Raw genomic sequence first — 21,464 nt, forward strand, 5'->3', positions numbered from 1 at the left:
CTAACAGCGATCCTACAACCTACCGGCATAGTATGTAAAAGTTCTCTTGTTTCTGTCAAAAACAAACCATCGTTTTTTCCATGTCTTAATTTTCCCTCCCATCTTAATCAGAAAGCCTCGGCAGGTCTTCTCTGTGAGGGAGACGTGGTAACAGGTCTCTATGTTGTGACCAGCTGTTTCAATGTGACTTCGCAGATCAAAGTCTTCCTTTCTAATGGGCAAATAGCGAGTCAAGGGACGAGCCTGCAATGAAGAAAATAAAATCATTATTTTAACATAAATCTTAACTTCTCTTTCACTCCTTCTACTACAAGGTCATAATTGCAAACAGCCCACAGATTCTAAAATTATGGTAACAAAAAATAAACAAGTTTTGCTGCAGCCATTTGTTTTCTTTAAATTAAAGATCCTGAAAAATTACTTTTACAAAGTGTATGCACCTTAGTAAAAATGAAATTAGAGCATGGGAGTTTCTTGAAATCATCAGTTGATGAGCTGGCAAAACAGGGGCCACAGCACAGAAAGGTCGTTTTGTTGTTTTAGAACTAAAACATGAATTGAACATGAAAGGTGTGTTGCTGCTTCAGATGAAGCATAAGGACTTGTATGGTGTGATGTTAAGCAAACCCTTTATTTTTCTGGGCTAGATACTAACTACGCATATCTAACACTCTAATATTTTATTGTTACATGTATCTTAATGAAAAATATAAATAATAAAAACATGCTATTAACCAAAAATTAGGAAGAAAGAGTGAACTGTAACCCTTATTTTGTTTTACAAAGGTTGTTGTAAACGAAATAGAATTCCTTATGAACTAAATTAAACATGGTATCTGGTTCACAATCAGCAATGCAGCACAGAGAGCTGAAGCACATCCCTCTGCAAGAGACAGCTAAGCAGCACAGGAAACGGTGCCTCATTCTTGATACCAGTTCAGGACTAAGTCTGCATCAAGCCAAATAGGATAACTTGGGAGAACAAGTAGGAGTGATTTAGGACCTCTGCCAGCTAAAGGGAGCATGCCTGTTTTCTGTGCCTGAGGGGATCTAGGCACAAAACCTCATTTTAAATGTAGAAAACAGGTCTCCCAAGGCTACTGCTGCAGCCAGGGCAGACAGAGGCTACAACACAGGGCTATTCAGAACAGAAGCCTAATTTAGGTGGCTCTGAATGACTTGTGAAAGGAGTATCTCCTTCCTCCATTTCTTTTTTTCCTGTCTCTCTCTACACTGACTTCAGAGAACCTGGAGAATCTAATCTGCCCCTGCACCATGCCTAAAGTTAGCCTTCTAAATACCACTGAGAGTCACAAATCTAAGGGACTTTCTCTCATTGCATTCTCAAGAATCTCTTCGTGCAACGGGAGCTATGTTGCCTGCAAGAGCTCTTAACACCCTTCTAAAATTATGCAGTCCTGTATGATACAAGCTGGAACTAGCCTTGGCAAGTGCAAAGATGGAATTACTTCCTCTAGTTGACATTTCTTAGTGTCAGGAAGTGCTGGGGAAAAAAAAGTCTTGAAATTGGGTCTAACAATACAAAGGAAAGAAAAAAGTTAATAAAAAAATTGTTGTTTTTTTTCTGAAAGGTATGTTTTGTCTTCCTGCCAATTCAGTCTTTAGCCTCTGCTAAGTCTGCCAACTAGCAGTAACTGATAGGGCATTTTGTTACTACACATCCACGCTCCAATTTCACATAAGGATATAAGCATGGCATTGTTGTTTATGCCATATTTGAGTTGTCATTAAAATTTCATAGACACAAAGAAGGTATTCAACTGAAGTATACATACCATTTAACATTTGGTTATTTCACTTTATTATGAAAACAAAGGAATAAACATGCTTAGGGAGAAACAGCCTGAAGTTCCACTGAGGTTGCCCTAGTGTTATCAATTAAAAAGGCCCATAATGTAGGAGTTTTTATATTTTCATATATATATATATATATAAAAACATAATAGTAATTCATGAAACAAAGATTTAGCAAAAGTAGCACAGATAGAAGCAGATATATATTCAAATGAGATATGGAATCTTCTGCATTCATATACATGTAACTAAGATGGAGGTCTTACTATACCAACTTACTGTCTTACTATACTAACAATAAAATGACTGCCTAGTCTATCTGCTGTACCATGTAGATCTCATTAGTTGTGGTGGAATAAAAAGTAGGTAAGACCTCTAAACCCAAAGAAAGCTCAAGATACATCCTAACAGGAAACAAAGATGATGTCAGAGGTAATACGGTTTTAACTAAATAATGCTTCCCATGTTGTATAGTCCCCGTAACAACAGAGAAAATATTGTTTCCTCTCCAGAGTAGATATGGAGATGAAAACGTTTCTTTTATCTGTTGGTCATTTTTTTTGTTCAGTCAAATATTTGGGAGGTGAATATTCACATTCCAAAATACTGTATGTATTAAAAGAAAGAAGAAACAACACTGTTTATAAAATTAACACTCTCACAAATTTCTGTTGTTCAGGCTATAAAAAAAAACAAAAACACCTGCTCTGCCCCTACTCAGTAACAAACCTTAAAGGATTAACATTTATACTTTAGGTATAAAATGCTGAATAGACCTAGGCTATCATTTAGATCTAAATAAACACCCAGACATCAAAGTTTCCTAGAGCCCAAACATGCTTTTGGTGACACAGTTACACCTCAGAAATACTAAATCCGTCCATTTAACTGGAAGTACCTCTGTTTATCATTTGCAGAAGTAGACTTGCTTCCTCAATCAATAAGGAGTCTAGCACCAAAAATAATTTCATGTCAATGCATCTCACCTGTGCTCTTTGTTTCTCACGTATCTTGACTTCTTTTTCAATTAGTTTTTGCCTCTGGCTAGTTTCTTCTTCCAATCTTTTTTCCAGTTGCTCTCTGCGGCGTTTCTCTTCTTCCAGAGCACGTTTTTTAGCTTCCATCTCCCGTTCCTAAACACCACAGCACACGAAGGGCAATTATGTGTGAAACTATAGTTGATACGTAATTTCTAGCTAGGACTAAATCTCTTTTTGCCTCTTTGGCAGGCAGAAATATATATGCAGCACAGTGGATTGAGAATTGTAATCAGAATTGCAAATACTACCACTCTAGAAATGAAGGTTCTTCATAAGTAACTCTCACAGTAGTTGTAGGAGCAATGCTGATTAGCTTCTGATGGGATTTTGCCCTCAACTCACCCACTGAAATAGCAGTCACCACATATGGGCTCCAAGATGTACCATGAGAGTGAAACCAGACCAAACTCTGGAGGGAGAGGCAAATTCTTAAGTCTCAATTAGATGTAAACTATTTAGGGTCCAATATTGCATTTAGGAAGGTATTACCTAACTTACATGCCCACTCTTATTTTTACTCATAAAATTATGTTTTACCCTGGATTCAAGCAGCCTAGTCTTTTCAGCATGTGCTTGTTTCAGAAGTCTCTCCATCTCTTCTATTCTTGCAACATTTGAAGTGCTAGCACTGTACAAAACAAAAAACAATGAAACAGTTATTTAAAAGAATACTTGAAATTTAAAGCCATATTTTATAGTCCAGCATTAGACAGTTTAAGAGTGGAGTTGATACTGTTCCAATCCAATTCGGTGCAGTAGCCTCATGTCATAAAAACGAGGCAAAATACATGATACGCTGAACGTATATGCTTGCCATGCAGAGTTGTGAAAAATTCAGACTCAGGTACCTAAAAATGCATCTTGTCAATCCCCTATGATCCATCATCATCTCTCAGATAACAGAATATGGAGGCAGTTACCATGTCCTAGCAGAACACACCACTGATTCTGAGAGGTGGCATAAGTAGTCATCTAAATACACCATTTAGGCCTTTCTGGCCATAGACCATCTCTGTTTAGATGGAGGATTTAAGGAGTATTAAGAAGTATCTGTAAAAAACATTCATTCAGTCACAGAGCAGCGTCAAATAATGCCTACTAGTTAAAATAACTGGCAAGCCAAGGAAACCAGTGATGACAAAGTGATAGATCCTGGCCCACCACAATGCAGCTGTCACACCACTGCCTGTCTTTTTGGTTCTATTCTGCAACAGAAGGGTACTTGGATGACACTTCTTCACTTTCAGCTAGCTATCAGAGGTGGTGTCATTTCTGCATCTTGGACCCAAACACTCTGCAGTGGTAAGTATCTCATTCTCATAGTGGGGGGCAGAGCAGAAGGATCCTAACATGTAGTTGATAAACAGGTTTACAGTGCGCTAAACAGACCTACTGTGTTTCTGGCTGCATTTGATGGGAAATTTCTCAAAAAAAATTTTTTTTTTTTTTTTTAAGAGATTTACTGTACCCACTGCTGTACAATGCTCCAACTTAACGTAATAATCAATTGTTCCTTTAAGCAAACTTACATGTGCCTCAAAGTGTGATAGACACCTGGTGTGGATAACATCTTTTATGCCCTTTGCCCTTCACAGCGATGTTTTGCTTCTAGTATAGGCATCTTAACCTTTAAGGATTTGACAACACTCTTGTAATTACTAATCCAGACAAGCCCATAACGAAGGGGTGATTTTCTGCCTCATATGATCTGTCAGAATTTTAATCTGTTGCGTACACTCCCACATGCCTTGGCAGATACTCATTACATAATACGGAGGTCACTCTTCGTACATTCTGAGAAGGTGCTACCATCTCACCCCTAGTTTCCATAACAAGATACCTAACTGGGAGAGGAAGTATTCTCTTAAGATACTCTGCTAACACTCCAGTTATTATTGAAAAGCTCTGCCAAATTGCATTCTTTCTCTTGCACAGGGCATTTGCTGTCTGGTGCCTGATAGGCAGCCAAAAAGCAATACCACATTTCTTGCTTTCAATACAGTTTCTTTGTTTCATCTCAATTTAACACTCATTTCAAGTGAGGTATTTTCATGCTATTTTATGTTTCATCTCACACTGTTGAGGAAGAAAAGTTAAGCTGTACTACCATTACTGATGCTACTAGACAACATGAGGAAATTGAATGGGTTCAAATGTTCAGGGCAGAGAGAAATTTGACCAAGGATTATTCTGAAAATACTAACTGATCACTCGAGTGGAAGTTGGTGTTAGGTGGCAGGTTTATTCCTGCTACTCAATAGCACACAGACCAACTGTGAAGGGAGTGTGGCAGAATGGAAGTAGTTCAAGCGTGTGTCCTGGGCAAGGGAAAAAAAAACAAACAAGACCAACAACGCTAGCTTTCTGAATATGCCTCTGATGGTCTATAAGACTGGGAGTTTTGTCAGAAGTATGAAGTCCTCAGAAGACATTTCTCTGTCTGATACTGAGGATGTGTATTGTGAGACAATACAGTACAATACAAAATACCTCCCTTAACCCAAGCGGCAGAGGAAGTATAATCCATCTGAAACCTAAGCTGTGAAAAACCTTGTCATCTCTGAAAATAAATGAGGCCACTGACTTGGATAACTAAGCCTAAGTTTGGCTAAAGTATGTTTAGTTGATGTGCCTAGAAAATTGGGGTGAAAAAACTTCCATAAAAGCAACATGGCCATACTTAAGTCATTTGAGCAACCTGGAATTTGGTTAATTGCAGTAGGTTTTCCCATATAAAACCAGTTAATACTTCAGCTTAGTTAAATTCTTTCATCCTTGATTTGCTTAGCACTGCAGAGATGAGTTAACTGATGAGATAGCCTGTGTCCAGCTATCAGAAACTAGCTATGTATCTAAAACGAAACTACTCAGAACCTGAGTCCTAATGTTTTATACTTAAACTAACAAACAAATAAAAACTGACAGTCCCATACCAACGCCACTGGTATTTTCTAAAATCCTTGACATTGCAGCGATAAACACTACAAGAGGAAATTAGAGGACTGGTAACCTGTTACAGGAAACAGATGTTGAATAAAACACAACATGCTACCCAAAAAAGCTGTCCTTGCATTCAACAAGAGGTTCTTAATCCCTTAATCATGCTGTATTTAATTATCAGCCTCTGCTAATGCTTGTGAACCTACTGGGGCAGGACTATGCACAGAAGTGAAATCACCATTATTAAAACCAGATTGTCAGTAGAAAATTGTTTGCACACAATTTTAAGACTTAGCTGGACTTTTTTTTTTTTTTTTTTTTAAAACAGGTCACTGATGTTTGTTTTAATTGTAGTTTGAGCTGACAGTCTCTGAAGAGAAGAAAAGCAGCTGAGGGCTCTAAGCCTTTTAGAATCATCTCTTCATTTCTACTGACCCAGAAAAGGGAGGGGAAAGGGCAAAAAGGATTGCCAGAGGACTCCTAAGCATTTCAGCATTAAGTATCAGCATTATTTCAGCATTAAGCATAAGCATTAAATATCTAGCAAGTTAACATGCTGGACACACATAATGAATGCACTTAATCACCAGCAGGTATCTTAAGAGACATTTTGTATCACAGGAAACCTGTAACAACTAGGGAAGGAAGCTCAGGAATTATCCCACTCTGAAAAGAGCATCGTAATTTCAGTTCAGGACTGACGTTGATTTCTATGTGGCCTTCAGCATACCATTTAGCCTCTCCATATTTTTATTTTCCATCTTTATTTAAACAGATGAGATGATAGTCAAACATGATGATGAAGGGCTACACAAAGTACCATATATTATACCTGTCTAATGATCTTACATTTTCTTAACCAGTTAGCAGCGTTCACATTACCATAGCATCAACATTCACATGTTCCCTTTGTTGTTATAACCCTACAACCATTACAACATCAGAAATGAAGGTTATTTACCTGGAAATGTTATCTGGTGAACATGCTGATATGCTTGTCTCCATACTGTCAGAACTGTCCAAGCTTAATGTATCAAAGGCATGGTCCTTGTAGCTACGATCTGGGTAATGGAAGCTATTCAAATACACGTTAGATTCAGATGCTGTTCTGCTGTAGAATTCAGGAGATTTCTGCCTTTGGTTTTCACATATACGTTGATGATTATACCCTACAGAGTACAGAGGAAACATCTATTTTACACAGAAATTCTGTGACTTGAGCATAATGTGTTCACAGCACGAGCATTTTGATTACCAGCTCAGACTTAACTGCTCTGTGACCATGGTACTAGAAAATTAATTTAATAAATGAATCATAACTGAACACCTTTAAATACCTGTTTTATCTATGATGGACACAAATATATGCAGATTAGTATGACTGCCTTTTCACATATATTATTGTACACGTATTATGAAAATTTAACACACACAAATTAGACCTATTGCCAAAAGTACCATAGCTGAATTCAGGAATCTAAGAATAATTAAACAAAACACAACAGTCCTGATTATCAGAGGTCTCAAGTACTTGTTTGGTTGTTTTTACTGAACATGGATTATTTCTTGTCTGTTTGAGGAACACTGGTTTTCAGTAAAGTGCAGGCTGAGCTTGCCTGATGAAGAGGAGAGTATAAAAGACAGTTGGAATTTTAATTGCTGAAGTAATTGTACAACACATTTTAAGGTTTGTTTAATCTATGTGATTATGAATGCAGCTTCATTGCTCGTTTTTCCTTGAATCCATGCAAGAAGTGACACTTCCTCACAGCTTTGATGCTCAGTCAAGTTTATAATACTCTCTGTACAATCCTGACCCAAAATGTGAGCTGGTGGCAAAGTTGGAGACTAGAGCAACTGTTACACTAAACCAAAATCTCCCTTTCAGACAGGAAACCAGACATTTAAGATAATACACAAACATGGGAAAAGTATTGACAAACATACCAAGTTCACACAAAATTTTGACTAGACACCATCAAGACACTGTTGTTAGGACAACTCACTAGAAGTGGGAATACACTCCTGCCTTATTCTCTACCTGCATTTATATGGCTACTGTCTGGTATTGGATATGTCAGAGTCGGGAGAATTTCATTTCAGGGAGTCAACTACTGCAGCTCTACCTTAGAAAGGCTATACTATTCTCCAAAAGGTGTATGAAAAGCATGACTAAGGCTGCATAATTAGAGCATATTATTAAGGATCAAGCCCTCCAAGCATCTCCAAGGCAGATAAATTGTTTCCTGTCCCCTCCATTTCACTTCCCTCTGCACAATACAAAGACTTCTTTGTAGACAATTAATGCTGGTTTCCAAGGAACTAATAAAATCATACTTGCCATTTGAGAGAACACTACATTTCAAGAGAAGTTCAATTGCTCTGATTAGTAAAGGAGACAAAAAGGATACAGATGCACTTCAGCATTTACAGATAATAGCATCACACAACACAGATGTTACTGATTTACATGTGCAGTCTGTTTTCTTCCCTTTATTATGGCAAATGCTGCTGTTATTGTAGATATAAATTACCTTTCATGCTCGAACCTTTGGAATGACTAATTGCTCCTGCGAAATGGTTTTCAATTATTCATTATGGAAAAAGAGAAAAAATAAATTACTGAAAGAAACTGCATTTAAATGAATGTTTTTCTATGGAGCCCTTTGCAAAAGCTGGGCTACTCAGAAATGTTAGTTTCATATCTTGTACTTGACTGAAAAATAAACCCATCTAAAAGGTACAGAGGAACATATCAGTTTTACGAATACTTTCCAAAAGGAAAGTCAACTTTTTATGAAGATAAAGAATGCGTTTTTAAGTAAAACATTTGTCAGTTAAATTTATGCAATCATGCAAATGTAACTAAACACTGCAAGGCATGTCTCTCTCTCTATTTATATTACAGCAGTTTGGCTGCAAAATTACTTGCATTTGCAGAAACAAAGCATAATGTGATGCTCTCATTTGCTCCTCGTGCCTTAGGCAACAGGCAGTTCACAGCTCAGGATCGGCTGTATACCGACACCAAGATGCCTCTCAAGCAACACATTTCCATTCCCAATTCACACATCACACAGGGAAAATCAATTTGTTAAAGTATTATTAACTGCTCAGGTACCTATTCACAGCACATGCAATTATAAAAAATTAAACTCCTTGTAAGATCCACTAAAAGTTTCCCACAAGCCAACAACACAAGTCTAAGCTAATACAGGAGCTAAAATGTTTCCCACTGCATTGGTTTCTATTCTCTTTAGTAAAATAAACTTAACTGTTAACAGACAGACTGTTCAGCAAAATATTACAATATCCATAAAGCCACAGCATCCAAAAAATCCAAAGGAGTTGTCACAGAATCCCAAAAAAAACAAATGTATCACCACAAAATTATAGAGAGGTCAGAGTTATAGGTGAAAAGTTGTTATTAAAAGCAGCACTGTCAAGTACGTCAAGAACCAGTACTTCATGAAAAAAAAAGTCTTGGTATAACATTTTCTTTAATTTCCATTCTTATTTTTTCTTGAACGTAGAAATTAACATGTCAAAATACATTTTTTTTGTATGAAAACATGCCAAACTAGAAAGCCCATGTCTACTTTGTCATTGTCACCCACAGATCTGCAAAGACTTCCAAATTTTCTGCTCTACTTGTTTGGCTATGAGCAAAGAAGCAAAAAAAATAGGCCTGCACAAAGCTGCAGCTCTGCAGTTATTAGCATTAACCAGAAGTTTTGTTGTGACAGTTTGACAGCAGGAACAAGAATTTTTGAAGTACTATCATTATTTTACAATTATTTTTTAAAAAATCCAAGATTTCAGAAACTACTTGACAGTGCTGATGAAACCAGTACTTTTGCCAAAAAACAATGACAGACGCAGCCAGGTAAAGAGATGTTTTCATACCTTTTCTAGCTTTTCCTGAGTTTTATAAGAGAGTAAAAAGAAAAAGAAAAGCAAACCACTTTGAAAAGCTTATAGTTGGTCTTCACATATATATGTTGCCCTCAGCACACTGTTTTTCGGTACAGCTTAAGAAGCGTATGATTAATCGTCTTGTTGGTACCTAACATCTCTGTCTCGACAGTACTGTTCCCTGAATTGTGGCTTGTCTTACGCTGTAGCTCTCAGCTAGCCATCCCCTCCCTTGTGGGGGCTAGCCCACAGTCCAGGGGGCCCCCCTCCTACCTCTCCTTGCACAGGCTCCTCGTACCCAGCACCCCATGGGAACTTCTTGGGCCAGTTTTCACCTGTGCAGACTGGTCTCTAGATTGTATCAAACGTTTTTTAAATTTTTTTTTTTTTCCCTTAGTTTGCTTAGAAAGGCTTCTCCACAGGAGCTGAATCTATAAATACAGTTCTTCAAAAACACCTCTTGAATGGTTGCTGAGAAATACTTTTTCCATTAATATTTATATCAAAGATGTCTCCTCTTAAGAGCAACTTATAAAATGCTTAACTCAGGCAATGATTACTGACAGCCACTATTCATTTCTTTCAAGGAAAATTTATGAAAGTGTTTCCTGCTGGGTCTCTACTGGATTTGGTCTAAAATTTATTCATAGACATTTCTAGTTTCTGCACAAAGAAATCCATGTTTGAACTCAAGTGGCTGTTCTTCGTTTCCTGACTTCATTTTTAACTCTGATTTTTTTGTCTCAGACTTTTATATTTACCTTCTTGGACAAAAATGAGAAAAAGGCGGAGAAAACAAATTGAGGAAAACTCGAACCGTTATTAATTTAGTAATTCTCACATAACACTTCTAAACTAGTTGGGCGACCACTTCCTCCAAGAACTGCTGAAGACTCTTTCTTCAGATTTATACAAACACAGCAAAAGTGTCCGGCCTAGAAGTCGACTCTACACTTTTAAGCCCTGAGGAATGTGCTGAGCCCCTACCACTGCTTCAGGAACGCATCATCCTCTTTGTCCAGCAGTCCCTGTGACCACATTGCGGCCTGTGCTCTGAAGGGACTAGGATGTGACTAGCCGCCTGACCGTGACATCCATCTTATTCTGGGTTCTGCACTATAACGGGATGCCCACAGAAAGAGTGGTGCAGAGACTTTTGTGATGTGTTACTGAGACTAAGGAGCTTTCCCCAGCCCAGAACCACAGTGCTTTAACAAGAGAAAGCAGTTACGCTCTTCAAGTTCCTCTGACACAAGTAAATTCAGGGCCCTCTACTGTTGAACACAAAGGGGATAAGCCCTTTGTTAATTACTTAGAGGCAGTCAAACCACAAACAGTCCTTGTATTCCAGTATCCTTCGTGTTTTGACTGTTTCTCTGTGTAAACTCTGTGAGAGTTCAAATAAAGCTCCTGTCAGCAATGTTATTTCCCTTACACAAAGCTGATGTGCCAGAACAGGCTGTCTAGAACCAGTCGCTTTTCTAGTACAAATTACTCCCCTAAGGCTCTCTTCATTATTCACTATTTCCATTCAAACTGTTGGATCATATAAAGAATAATCATCTTCTAGTATGTCAGGCAAAAAAAACCTGCCTATATTCATATAATTTTCTGAGTTACTTAGTGACAAACAGAACATAAAAAGCAATTGACCCTTTTTAAAAACGTCTTTGCCTGTATTAAATTTGTTAACACTTCATAATTATGTTTTAGGTCACACATACTCTTCTACAATCATATTATAGAAACAGTTCCATTTTAACACACATTTCTTGCCATCACAATTTAGCCCGGCTGCCCTTATTGATCTTCAAACTGGAAGTGCTTCCTGCACAATAGCATAATGATGAGTCTCAATGTACTTGCTGGCTATTCCACCCATGTAAATGCATTACATCAAAGAAGCTTTCCACACTGAGTAAGAAGCTCCTTTTGTACTGCATCTGAAATATGTCAAGCTAAGTTAGCCACAATACAGTAGGTTTGTGGAGGGCCTGCTGCACAAATAAAGAACAAAAAGAACACATCACAACTGGATCAGTTCTACGAAGCAAATATAGTAAGTCATGAACCCTTCTAAACAAATTCGTTCCATCAATGCATTTAGTCATCCTGGTGCGTATGGATGACTTCAGCCGTGCTTTTTGACTTTTAATACCTGCTATCTCTGACAAGTCCTATAAAAACAGGATGGATCCTGTCTCAGCTCAAGCTTAGTCAGTACTATATAAGGTCCTCTTGCACTAACTTTTGCGATGATGCAGATACCAGAAAGAAAAGAAACTGACAGATGGCACTAAGGAGCAATTCTTTTTGAAGATAGGACAGTAACGAATAAATGATTTCGTTAAAGCAGAAATTAAGTGTATCACTTCAAGCAAACAAACAGCAGCCACAGAATCTCATAGTTTATGAGATCATGTTTCAAAGATCAAGTAACTTTTGCATCCAGAACCGTTATGCTCCTATTCCAAGAGTGCACCTATTTACTCAACATGAAACATCTCTTCTTTCCCATGTTGTAGCCCAAATATTTAAAATATTTGAGACGGGTTACAACACTGCAGTTCAAATTCATGATATTAAATGCATGTCTTGGGAATTACTTAGTCCAAGCAAAAATATATGCCTCTGAAAAAAAATATTTTGAGATTGCACCATGAAAAGATTTGGGAGGGGTAAAGGGTGTGGGGGGGGTGCAACATGTAGTATTTTTAATATCTTGCTTCAAAATCACTCAAGTTACCCATTTAACCCAATGTGTATTTTTCAACGTACTTTTAGTGTTTAATGAGGTATATTTGATAACCATGTACTTCAATGCTACATGCATGCCTATGCCATAATCTTAGTATCTTATTTTACCTATACCTGCAAATGGCATTTAGAGCTTGTTTTTCTTCACCAAGGAGGAAATTTTTATTTGACAGCCCTGTAGACTATAGCAACACCAGTTTCAGATTTATTTTCTGAAAGAACAAATGTTGACTTTTAATAGAAATTAATCAAATAAAAAAAGGTCTTACCTTTGTGCATCCTTCTTGATTCTGACTCTTTGGTCATAGTTGCCAAGCAGTGAGGAAGCACACTGCCACAGCTGTTGCTCTGTCCTAATGGTAAATGTCCCTGTAGGAAATTTGTAAATATCTGCTTAAAGCTATACTTTTAAGACTTTTTGCATTTTTTTTTTGTATTAGCAACTAATGATAAAATAACTTGATTTGTCATCAATATCATTGTGACAATCAACCAACCACAGGTATTTTGGTTGTGCAGAGTCTCTATTAAATTAAAATGTTTGCAAAGTACTATCTCCACCTTGCTGCTGTTTGTTGATATACCATGTCACAAATAAGGAATATCGTCACTTTATATACAACCTTATCCTTACCATCTAGATGCCTTAGGTAGAAAGGAAAACAGTCCGTCGAGCCTCTAGAATCAAGTTAAACTAACCTGTAAACAAAATTCTTGAGATATACTAAACATAAATGTGTGATTACTATTACAGCACCACGTTTTCAGAGGGCAATATAAAGGCTGGAAGCATGGAAGGTTTCACATATTTTCCTACACGTTAATAAACATGGATTTCTTTCAAAGCCAACATCAGGTGTGAATTTGAGTGAAGGATTACATAACACTACAATAGAGTAGCAGGTAACCTTACCCGTAAACATAGTTTTATATAAAAATTGGAAGGCTATTAATAGCATGCCACTACGCACTTTAGATGTAACGCTTCGTCCAAGAGTAGCGCTGTTGAAGTGTGGTGATACAGTCGGAGCTGTTTTCTTGCGAGGCAAAGTATCACTCATGTACATGCATTCCCTGTGCTGCTTCTTTCGCTCTTCCAGATTTCTGAAATGCTTCAAACGGAATTTGTTAAACAGTTTTGACAAAAAGAATTGACCTACTTGCTCAGCTATGCTCTATACAGAATATAATGAAGGCAATAATCTGGGTACTTCATGGGACAGAATGAAATCTTACAGTACCTCCTGCTTCACAGTATTACATAGGATTTCTATAAATACCATAATAAAAAGCATGTTAAGAAAATGCATCAAATTCATGTATACTTTCTGTGTATGTGTCCCTGTACCTAAATTATTTTTCTTAAAACTCAAGTCTAGTGTACAAGTGGAATTCAATTAAAAGAGGAAAAACATGCATTTACAAGTTAATCTAATGAATTGGTAACAAAACAATAATGCCTTTGAGAGGCATTGTTCAAACGTATAGGAAAAAATAATTTAAGATTTCAAATGAAGCCACTTGAACTTCATTGTTGCAAGTCTTCTGACAGTTACAACGGCTTCTAAATATTAACATTTGCCTCTGGATTATTCATATAAGGAGAATTTTTGCTTATTATTGTTCTATAATGCATTGTGTTTATTTTTAAATGACCAGTGTTCTTAACTATTACACTCAGCAATAAGATCTACCATGTCACTCTAAAAACTCTGCATGTAAATCAACTTCATGGCCACCGTAACAATAAATAAATCCCAAGTTATCAGCTTTGAGTCTGTTACCTGTTGTTGCCTGCGGTGTTTCTTAGCTGGCAGAGGAGGAGGTGTATCAGATAAAGGAATAGGATCTACATGAGTAGCCATGACCGCAGGCCAATGGACTGATGGAAGTTGAGCAATAGAGCGAGGAGAAAGAGAGTGAGGAAATACAAATCCAGAACAGAGAGGTGATCTTAGCTTTATAGAAAAAAGAGAAATTACACACAGAGTTTTCTTTTTGGAATTGCTCAAAAGATACGGCACATACAAGCTGCAGTTTTAGCACTGTGTTTGTTGGAGCATTTAGCAGGAAAGGAAATTTGTTGTATTGGAGCTCTTAAGGCATATCTAACTACAAGAAGCAGCACAGAAATGCCAAATTTTAAACTAGTTGCTGCCTCCTTGCCACACACAAAGGTAGGTGTGTTTACATTCATAAGATTATTCCATTCTTTTAAAAGTGGATTTATTACAAATTTACTATGGTCGTTACAAATTCAAAAACATCACAAACAATGAGAAAAAGGAAGAGTAAACTAGAGACAGACTGGACAGACTCTGTGGAATAGCTAACATAAGTAGAAGCTACCCATCTCCCCCAGATATTCAAGATATATTACTTCTATCACCTCACAGGAAGAAAAAGTTATAAAACATACAAAATGAACACCTAAGCACCTCTGAATGAGTAATTAAATGTGTCCACAGACCGTTTCTCCACAGGTGCATTACATTATAGCATTTGACAGGCAAAGATTGTCACTTATTGCTGCTTGGGTCATAATGATTCAGGTTTTTTGGCCTCTGAAGTCCCATCTACACAACTTCAACTGGACCGTTTCTTCAGCTTTACTATTAAACCATTATCTGACTTGGTAATTGGCAGATGAGAGTTTGCCTTTGGGACAATTTGTTACATGTTGAATGACAAAATAAATAAATGAGTAAATAAAAATCAGCCATGAAAGAACAATGCAAACAAAGGGGAATGTCTCCCAAACAAACCTCTTTATTTTGTGGCTGGCTCGTCAGCACAGCCGTGGAAGGCTCAGTGGAAACTGCGTCAGCATCTGTGGGGGGCTGAGTGGAAGGGGATATATTCGTGGAATTGCCATACAGCTCACTAATTTCACTTACACTGATATAGCCCTAAAAGGAGGAATTCAGAAGTTAAAAGAAGCAAAAGCCAAAAGACGTGCAAGAGTATTAATGTATCTAGTACGATGAAAGTTAGTTTTGAGCGATACAGCCAGATATTTGTTACCATTGAAATACTTCATCATAAATAAAGAAAAATTATCATCAGGCTTTTCAAATGTTGAATATTCGGATTCTGAAAACTGTTCTTCATTTAATTCCGAATACATTTATGTGATCAAAAGGCAAATGTACATTAAGTGACCAGGAGATTTCAATAAAATGTAAATACCCCTCAGAAATTGTTATGCAGCCCTTTCTTGGGAAAGCAAATGTACCAGCATGTTGACATGTCAGTGTGTATGACAATTCACATATTTCTTCTTTTCAAAAATGCATAAATTCAGCAATGATTATGGAAGGCAGGTTGAAAAAAAATACAAGTCTTTTTATCTATCAGTAAAATTTTAAATTTATTTAATCATTCTGGAAAATTAACTATCGTACAGTGAATACTGCACTCTAGAAATAGGAGATAAATCTCAATTCAGGCACCATTTTATGAACTATTAAATGAGAAGGAAGCTGGGTAAACTACTCATGTTCCCCTCTAAAAACATGTGGCCATATTACAGTAAAACAGAATCCAGTATGAATAAATGTAAACCCTGCTTAGCCATATTGTAGCACCAGTATATTGGTCACCAGAACTTGGCAAATCTGTGAATGCAATATTGCGTTGTTATAGATGATAAAAGCACTTTCACCACTAGATGAAAAAATAGTCATTTCAAACTCACAATTCCAATGAGGATTCCCACTGTGGTTAAAAAACAAAAAACAACAACAACAAAATAATAGCAAATATAAAATAGCAAATGACTTCATAGTGTGTTAGCTCAGGCCTTATTATTAAATTACAGAAACTGTTTAAAGTCAGACTAGAAATCCAATTCATTTTGTCAACACTGAACTTTTAAATAGCATTGATTTTTTTCCTTTCTTATTTAAGTATTGGGATAAGCGTCCTGCTGTTCCTTCTTTCATTTACCTTACAGTAAGTCCTAATTGATTTCACTGCAGTGAACAGAATGACACTGCTTGATAATCCACTTCAATAAAAAAGAGTGTCAGGTTCACTTAATGTAGTTGCATTTTGAAAAATCTGTAATTAAACAAACCATTACGTGGATATGAAGATAAAATCAGAGATAGTGCCCACTTTCTAGTGAGAAAACAATCAGATCCATCATAGAAGAACAAAAATGAGGCTTGGACTTGCCAAATGTCCTGGTGGGAGATGAGATGTCCAGATCAGAGTGCAACCTAGGACACCGCAAGTGCAAACATCTGCAACATGGCTCACGGTGAGGAAGGATGCTCAACCCCACTGGCACGTTCTGCAGACCATCCTGGTTCACCAGGAGCTTCGAGGCCAAATAAGCAAGATCACATTTCCCAAGTGGTAGGAGGATGCGTGGTTGCTTTAGACTTCAAGAGCCCACCTTCCCATTGTGACACCTACATCATTAGATGGGGCAGACCATGTTCTGGGCTTCAATACAAACAGATCGACTGAGTCCAGTCAGACCTCTTAAGCAGAAGCTAATGAAGCATCCATGGACACCTACCTGTCTGCCTATTTGAAACACTAGTTTTTCTGCTTCTCCTATTGTGACAACAATGAATCTCCAAATTGCAGATAAACAAGTCAAACCAAGAGGATAAACATGAGAACTTAATGCCAATATTTTATGTGCTGAATCTTTGTAATAGGCTATGGCTTACCTTACACTGACCTTGTTCACAGACCTCGAGTGAGAGGCTTAACGAAGTATCCTCCAAGCTACGAAGTCTTGACAGGGGCAGGTAAACTCTGAGCCTCAACAGGTATTACCCAAACTAACTCAAATTTTCAGCAAAAATATTTGGCACTTTTATTCTAACTATTCACAGTAATATGTAAATAGCTCAATAGGTTTCTTACAACCACAATAGCTTCAGGTCTTTAATTCAACGCTTTTTTAAAAGATCAAAACATACACTTATCATGCATTTCTGCAGAGCCTTAAAATAAAAAGGGGAAAAATAAAAAGGTGGAAAGGCCTCTTTGTAAAATCTACAGTTCTAAAAGATGACTAAAACATGTTAGTACTTGAACAGAGTTATTCCTGGACCTCATTCTTCTTCGTTTCAATGAGGTTTAATTGTCTATTTGAGAAAATTAAGATACTCCACACACCCACACATAAAAACGATTGTTTTTCCAGGGCAAGAGTTTAAAGCGATACCAGTCACATCTGGGAAAATGTCAGAGCAGCTATTTTTGTTCTGCCATGCATTTAGACTTTTATGAATAGCTTTACTAAGTCATTTCATCATCTCCAAAAAAAACTATATGAATAGGACTTGACTAAAAACTAAAGTGCTTTTGCATGAAGAGTTATTAAAAGATACTTACAGTAAAGTAAAAAGCAACAAAACTATTTACCTCTTTTAGACTACTGGGACTTACAGGAAATCCCTTTCCTCCAGAAAGCATGGAATATTTCTTTTCCAGATTACAGAGATTCTCTTTTTCCTGTTAATAACAAACAGAGTTTACATTAAATACCAACAGCAATGTAGTGAAAATAAATGCTAGCGATTTTCTCAAAAGCATAAAGAAACATGCTGGGATTGAAGGCTAGAAGCTGCAAAGCTGAGCTCCAACTTCATTCATTACAGCAGAACCAAACAAAAAATGGAGGTACAGAACAAAAAGCTAGTGAAAGATTTTGTTGAATATTGAATAATCACAACCAAACAAAAAGGTCCTCCTCCAGCACTCTGAAAATGCTGATTCGTCTTAATGAACTGAAGTTGATTTTCCTCATGGTTAACAAGAAAACAAACTAGACATGAAAGGTTCATGCCAGCTTCTTATTAACCAGATATTAACTGATATAAGTAGTTCATCTTCTACTCCAGTACAAGCTATTACAAGTCAAAAATCAGAGCTCTTTGAGCAGAGTTTCAGAAATCCTTTGCTGTGTTCTCTGCAAGCATTACGTCTCAGAATCTTAAGAGTACATGCCAGGTTTTGTTTACTGGGTCTTCCACTTAATTTTAGGACACAAGGTCCAAGCAGACTTTAGCAGAAGGACCAAGTAGACTTTTAGCTTTCATGTCCTCCATGGTCCTCAGGAAGTTCAGTAACCACTCAGAAGCACAGGCTTCTTCTAGCTTCAGCACCCGAGTAGGTGACTGTTTAAATCCTCTGAAATGGTAATGCCTCAAAACCTCTCTACCAAAAAATGCCACTAATGTTAAAAACTTACCCTTTGCAGCATCATTATTAGGTTATTTTTCTCTTTTACAAAATGATCTTGTTCTCTTTGTGCTTGTTGGACAATATGATTAGCTTGTTTTTTTAGAGCAGAAATCTTTTCCTAATAGGAAAAAAAAAAACACAACAATAAATCACCTTTTACATGTTTTATTTTCAAAGCACAAGACAATGAGTAGCAAGGATCCTATTCATGAGGCCTCACTCATTCATAAGAGTTAAACAGTAGGAAAATAAGTTTTTACATGACACCTCACTGCTCTGAAGGAAATAATTAAACAAGATTTAGACAGTAAAAAGAATTTCTTCAACAGACAAAACACCAGTTGCATATATTCTTGGATAATATGGTGACTAACACCCATACACTGAAAATGGTAGTTCAGAGATGCAATTTCTGATCTCTGAAAAAAATTGTATTTAATTGTTTCAAATAGAACCATTACAACTGATTTTAAAAATTAAGATAATTTTCTTAATTTGACATTCTATTATTATTTTAACAAAATCATTTAACATCAATCATCAGCATATAATAACTGTAGTTTTGACCACGGCATGTGAATCTCCTTGCTTAATGAAGGAAAAATGCTTTGGTACTTTCTGTAGCAAATTTAATGGTTTAATTCTCTTATGCAAATACGCATATATTAATTTTATTCATTTGTTTGCTTTCACAGAAACACACAATTCGATATGTTTGCAATGTTATTAGGCCATCATCTTCACTCTGCTGCAAAAGCTTTTTCAAAAGGAAAAATTTTGCATAATTTCTTGCAGATGGGCAGGCAGGTTGTAGATCTATTTCATCTCCTTTATGCTCAGCAGCAAAGAACAAACAGATTGAGTGTTACTGCTTTTACCTTTCTACTGACAATGCTACGCTGATATTCAGCTACTTCACGCAGGAGCTGTTGTGTCAGATTTTCTTTCTCTTCATCTAATCTGCTTTCATGTTCAAGCTGCTGAAATTCCAAATCTTCAAAGTGTTTGCTTTCTATGTCCAATAGATCAGCATCCTTAAGCAAAAAAAAGAATAAAAGGATCTTGCATTTACTGAACCAGAGTAGAGATACTTACAAACACACGCAAAAAACAATCAATCTAAAATGGTACTTATGTACCTCATGCAACATGTTCAGAAGCTCAATGCTTTTAATTATGTAGTGTCGTAAGAGAGCAAATAAGGCTAGTGGTTACTTTGATGTTGCTTTCTCCATCACTCCTAGCATCCCCCCTGCTGATAAAGACATCCTCTGCATCGTAAGGGAGTTGCTTTTCAGTGTTCAGAGCAGGCTGGAGCCTCTGAAGCACCGAGCACTTCCTGGCTAGACAGATCGGTACCATGCTGTAGCCTGGCTACAACTCAACCTGAGCGCAAATCAATTTGGTGAGGCTGCCGCATGCCAAACTGGCATGGCACCCGCTCACCAACTGAAAAAGTATAGAAAGTATCATTGCAGTAACTCTAGAGAACCACACGCTGAACAAACTACTTATGGGAACACACACTCAAATGAAGGAGCACTTAATTTCTTCAAGTCTATCCCGAGACGTAGTGCTGTTTATAGCAGCAGCCGTGCAGCCAAATAAGAGGAAGGATGCGTGGAGCTGTGTGTCCTCTGCACAACACCATCCTCTGCGCAGCGCTGCCCAGCCATGCCAGGTGTGCAGCCAGGGGCTGCACAGGGACCTTCAGATTAGGACAGAGAATTGCTCCCTATGCAAATACACAATGAAGGACACTACTCATCCACACAGAGACGTTAGTCAGTAGGTGTATTGCTTCACAAATGGCATCAAAACCATTTTGTGTGTTCCAGATTTCTTCAGGAGAAAAAGTTGAATGCTGCAGTAGGGACCCAAGAAATAAGAATGCATCTGCCTTCCACTTACAGATAGTGAGATAAAACTTACTGTACTTTTCAGCATAACAACTGAAAACTAATCTTTCTCCTGAAATATTTGTATATTCATAACATAAATCCCTACTTAAAACTTCCAGTTTTCTGAAGAAAAATGGATTTTTAGTAATCATTGTATTATTAAATATTAAAGGTTTCTAAAATAGGCTTATTACATAATTTGTTATGTTTTACATAGCTTGCTATGTAAGAAAACCCTATATCCTGTAAGCAATGTATTACTTTGGTGAAATAAAAGTTCAGTCCTTCTCTTATTTTGACCTAAGGCAAAGATTTGTGGCTGATGATATCCACAAAGGTTTTCGTAAAGACATTCAAAACTAGCTTCCAACGAACTAGGGAAAGACATGGGATGCAAAAGCTGAAGAATCCAAGTTACTATACAAAAATATCAACATCTTCCCATTGTTCTCCAAAGACGTGCCTTTCACCTGCAGTAGACAGTAAGGAGATCCAACGCAAAGACATGGGCTAAAATGACAAGAAAGAGGTTACCTCCAGTACAAAACCAGTACAGCAGCAAAGGATTTGTAGAATAATCATTCTTGTTGTAGGTAATGACTTCCTGAACCAAGTAGAAAGTACCTCCCCCTTTAACTAAAGCAATTGACATCAAAACACTAACTTAAAAACTCTTAAACAACAGGCATGATGTTTCCATATTCTACTCTCAAATCATTGATTTCTCCAACATCTCCATTAGTTCTGTAATGGCACTGGACAAAACTGAATGGGAGAGAACCTAGCCCTTCCATCGGGATGTGGTGGGAGCTCCAAAGTCCCATTTGTAAAAAAACGTAAAAACATCTGTAAAAATCAGATTTTTATCTGAATAGTTAGGTATGTT

At 37.1% G+C, this 21,464-nt stretch overlaps 1 protein-coding gene across 26 annotated transcripts in view; it reads right to left on the minus strand.

The window, feature by feature from the left end:
• Positions 1-21,464, minus strand: part of PHLDB2 (pleckstrin homology like domain family B member 2) — a 113,348-nt gene that overhangs the window by 6,108 nt on the left and 85,776 nt on the right. For 18 of the 26 annotated variants that reach the window (XM_040568698.1, XM_040568706.1, XM_040568607.1 and 15 more), the window contains 10 exons: positions 19,556-19,711; positions 18,685-18,795; positions 17,856-17,945; positions 15,233-15,376; positions 13,439-13,579; positions 12,737-12,836; positions 6,757-6,964; positions 3,393-3,483; positions 2,802-2,948; positions 24-243 (listed from right to left, as the gene is read on the minus strand). In XM_040568698.1, coding sequence (XP_040424632.1) covers positions 24-243; positions 2,802-2,948; positions 3,393-3,483; positions 6,757-6,964; positions 12,737-12,836; positions 13,439-13,579; positions 15,233-15,376; positions 17,856-17,945; positions 18,685-18,795; positions 19,556-19,711 — 1,408 coding nt within the window. The remainder of the gene's footprint in view (positions 1-23; positions 244-2,801; positions 2,949-3,392; positions 3,484-6,756; positions 6,965-12,736; positions 12,837-13,438; positions 13,580-15,232; positions 15,377-17,855; positions 17,946-18,684; positions 18,796-19,555; positions 19,712-21,464) is intronic. The other 8 variants (XM_040568797.1, XM_040568757.1, XM_040568787.1 and 5 more) reach the window with 1 other exon arrangement.

Source organism: Cygnus olor, chromosome 1 (assembly GCF_009769625.2).
Source record: "Cygnus olor isolate bCygOlo1 chromosome 1, bCygOlo1.pri.v2, whole genome shotgun sequence".
In the NCBI taxonomy this organism is placed as follows: Eukaryota; Metazoa; Chordata; class Aves; order Anseriformes; family Anatidae; genus Cygnus; species Cygnus olor.